Source organism: Acanthisitta chloris, unplaced genomic scaffold, assembly GCF_000695815.1.
Source record: "Acanthisitta chloris isolate BGI_N310 unplaced genomic scaffold, ASM69581v1 scaffold7310, whole genome shotgun sequence".
In the NCBI taxonomy this organism is placed as follows: Eukaryota; Metazoa; Chordata; class Aves; order Passeriformes; family Acanthisittidae; genus Acanthisitta; species Acanthisitta chloris.
In genome coordinates, this window is record NW_008651003.1 from 6,978 (window position 1) to 10,445 (window position 3,468).

Sequence of the window (3,468 nt, forward strand, 5' to 3'; positions counted from 1 at the left end):
CTGAAGGAGAGCAGAGGGAATGGAGGGGAAGGACAGCTTACTGTAAGGTGGCCACTCCCAGGCATGGCAGTGCCTGGTGATGTGTCATTGCCTACAGATAGTGTAGAAACACTCCAAAGTGGCCAGTCTCAGACACGGAAGGTGTGTAGGAAAAATCATAGAACAATAAGGCTTTTATTCAACACGGAGGAAAAAATGAGAGAGAAAAAAAAGTATCAATGGAAACTTTTTTGGTTGGGTTTCCCCCGCACCCCCAACTGGAGAGTGATTAACCTGAAATGGAAAATTCTGTTACCAAGCTGACCCACAGCTCTCTGTAGCAGGCATAATCTAGTTCTCTGTTTACATCATGCACAATTTTGGTATGTCTCACAGAACTTCTGTTTTTACTGTTAGAGCATATTGATTTTATTTCTTTTAAATTATGCACACTTTTACCAAAAGGGAAACAGGAATTAAAGCAGAAAAGACACTGAAATGTTTTGCATCTCTCAGACGACTTTTTTTTTTTTTTCAGACAATATATTCCTCGTGAAATGTTACTGGTTTTTTTTTATTTTAAGAGCCTAGCACCACTTTGACTCTCCAAGCTCTGAGGAGGGCATTGGCACGTTGATGACAGCACCCTTCAACTAAACTGTGCATTTATATACTTTATTTCACATTGTTAAAAACTCTTGGACTTTTCGGGAGATAAACTCGGCTGTACTCTTTCATCTACTGTAACATAACTTGTAATGGTTAAACCTACACTTTGGGCTTCAGAGTTCTAAACTTGGAGCTGGCCAGGACAATCACACTACCTTTGTAGAAGCAGAAATAGCACCATGTATCACAGCTCAGCTGCCTGACAGGAGGGTATTTAAGCTGTAGAAGCTTAAATACAAAGTTAAGAGCATGGTGAAGAACAGAGATTTCATGTGAAGGAACATAGCAAAGACTTTGTGGAGCTTTGTAGCAAATATGGGACACAGGGTAGTTATTGAGAAATAAATGTAAGAGAATAAAGGGCTATTCTGTGATACTGAATTCTCAGCTTTGGGGAAGGCTGGCAGATGCTTCTCTAGGGAAATGAAACACCTCAGATGCAGCTGTCCCCACTCACTGTCAGGTATCAGGATCCTCAGGGTGGCAGCAAACTAGAGGACAAAAGAGAGTCTGAAATTATTGTATCTAGTATTCTTCTTGTATGCATCTGATTTGAAAATAAAGGACTGATGGAGAGAAAATGGAATTAATGCTGTATTTCCTTACAAGGACAAACACATTATGCATCCAGGGAAGTAAGGGTCAGTCTTGGTTTGTGATAAAGGGAGAGGTTTGAGGATATTTTGGTTTTGAAGGAGAGTAATCTTTGCTAGAAGACAACATATGATGCCAGATCCAACAGCCTGAGAGAGGTGAGACTGCTGCTGCTCCATGTCCAGACAGTAGTGTGAGGCTGCAGATGTGTTCAGCAGACACATGACTGGACACACAGATTCCAGGCAGATGTTCAGAGCACCCATGTGAACATAGGCAGCACCAACAGTCTCATCTTGCTCCCATCTCTGGCTGGACATTCACAAGTGAGATTATGCATAGACATGTGTACAGATTGGATTCCCTCAGCAGCTGCCCCTGGATCCCAGTCTCTCCTGCTGCTGGCACTCAGACATACAAGTCCCCAAGGATGCAGCTTGACTCCAGTTGCTGCTATAAACTGTCAAACACTCATGCAGAGCTAGCTGGGACTTTCCATGCCCCACAGCTGACACTCTTGTGCTCTCACACCCAGAGCTGCTCTTAGGGACCCACTCACCCTCCAGGCTTCTGGGCCACTTGGCATACTCACAGACTGGTCGACTTGATCTTTGCCAGCCATTGCATGCTTGCACACCCACACTGGCTCCAGTTGCTGGCACCACAGACTCATGGGCCATCTGGCCCACGTGAGCCCCAGTTGCTGTATTCTCACCCCGATACACACATGTGCACACAGAATTGAAAGCCCTCACCAGGAAAGAGTAAGAAAGGAATTTAAGCAGAAGATCAAAGAGTCTGCACTGATCAGGCACAGGGCACAGCCAGGCAAGCATACTGACCCGCAAGCTGTTTCCCTGCAGCTGGCTCTTGCTAGCCCTTTACACCTCTTTTTCCCCACTCTTGTTCCTCCTAAATCACCTAAATGTCTCCCTTGCCCTACCTCTGGTTCTTTTTGTAAATATCTCAGGAGTAGTGCTGTATAATTCCAAACTGGTGTTCTCTTGCACCTCATAATATGTCCCACCCCTAGGCAGTGACCCCCTTAGTCTGAAGGGTGATCTAGAGAGCTGTTTCTGGTGACCCTGGTGATGGGTGTCCCAGGCAACATTCTGGTTCCTTTGGAGTCTTTGATCCAGGATACTGCTTGCCATTGTGCTCCTGTGCTCCTTTGGGCTTGGGCAAATGGATATTTGATGAGCTGATGGCCCCTGTAATGGGCCTGGGCGTAGCATGGCAAGATATATTTGTATTCTTCTTCTTGCCTTTGCCCCTCTGAGCTTTTTGTGTGTGTGCAGTTGAGATTTGTCACATAACCTCACAAGCTGGACATGGCCTGTGGTTTATAATGGGGCTCTGTGGGCCCTGTGGCAACATGGAGAAGTCAGGATGCTTTATTTAAAGATGACTTAAAGGCGTAATTCAAGTGTGCCAGCATGAAGGAGAAAGAGAGTGAGAGAGTTCGGCATGCAGCTCTGCCAAAATACTGTCTTGAGGCTCATGGTCTGTTGCCTTTCCTGCCAATGTCTTTTTCTTCTTTCCTCCCCTTCAGATCACGATGGTTTTCTCAGGAGAGCAGGCTCTGATGGGAGCCCGAATTCTCAGGATGCCCAGCTGCCTGCTAAAACTGACCAGGGTGGTGCTGACCCACAAGCTCAGCTCAGGGCTCATCCTCACCTTTAAGTTCATGTCCTTTGCCTCCATCATATTGTACTGGAGAATCGTGGAGAACACGAAAGGCATAAGCCAACTCTACAGCTTGCCTATTGAAATCAGCTGTGCTCACTATGTGCCTTCTCCCCTTGCCACTGCTGATGGGCCCCCTCCATCCTCAGGGAATGTGTTTTTTGTGGAGACCTCAGAGCAAACTAACCCAAGCTACCTGTTCACGTGCTCTGTGGAGTCAGCAGCCAGGACACATCCCAGGACAAAGGTTGTGGTGCTAATGAAAGGCTTGGCAAAAGGGAACACCTCCTTACCCAACCACTGGGCTTTCTCATTGCTGAGCTGCTTCCCCAACGTGGAAATCCGGCCCCTGGACCTGCCAGAGCTTTTTTCTGGAACACCTCTGGAAAAGTGGTACTCGTGGCCTCTGCGGCACTTGGAGCCTTATTTCTTACCCATCCTGTCTGATGCCTGCAGGATTGTCCTCATGTGGAAATTTGGTGGCATCTACCTGGATACAGACTTCATTGTGCTTAAGAACTTGCAGAACCTCACCAATGC

At 46.6% G+C, this 3,468-nt stretch overlaps 1 protein-coding gene across 1 annotated transcript in view; it reads left to right on the plus strand.

Moving 5' to 3' along the window:
• Positions 1-2,848: 2,848 nt before the first annotated feature.
• Positions 2,849-3,468, plus strand: part of LOC103798947 (lactosylceramide 4-alpha-galactosyltransferase-like) — a gene marked incomplete at its 3' end in the record, with an annotated part of 12,353 nt that continues 11,733 nt past the window's right edge. The window contains exon 1 of the mRNA XM_009071238.1: positions 2,849-3,466. Coding sequence (XP_009069486.1) covers positions 2,849-3,466 — 618 coding nt within the window. The remainder of the gene's footprint in view (positions 3,467-3,468) is intronic.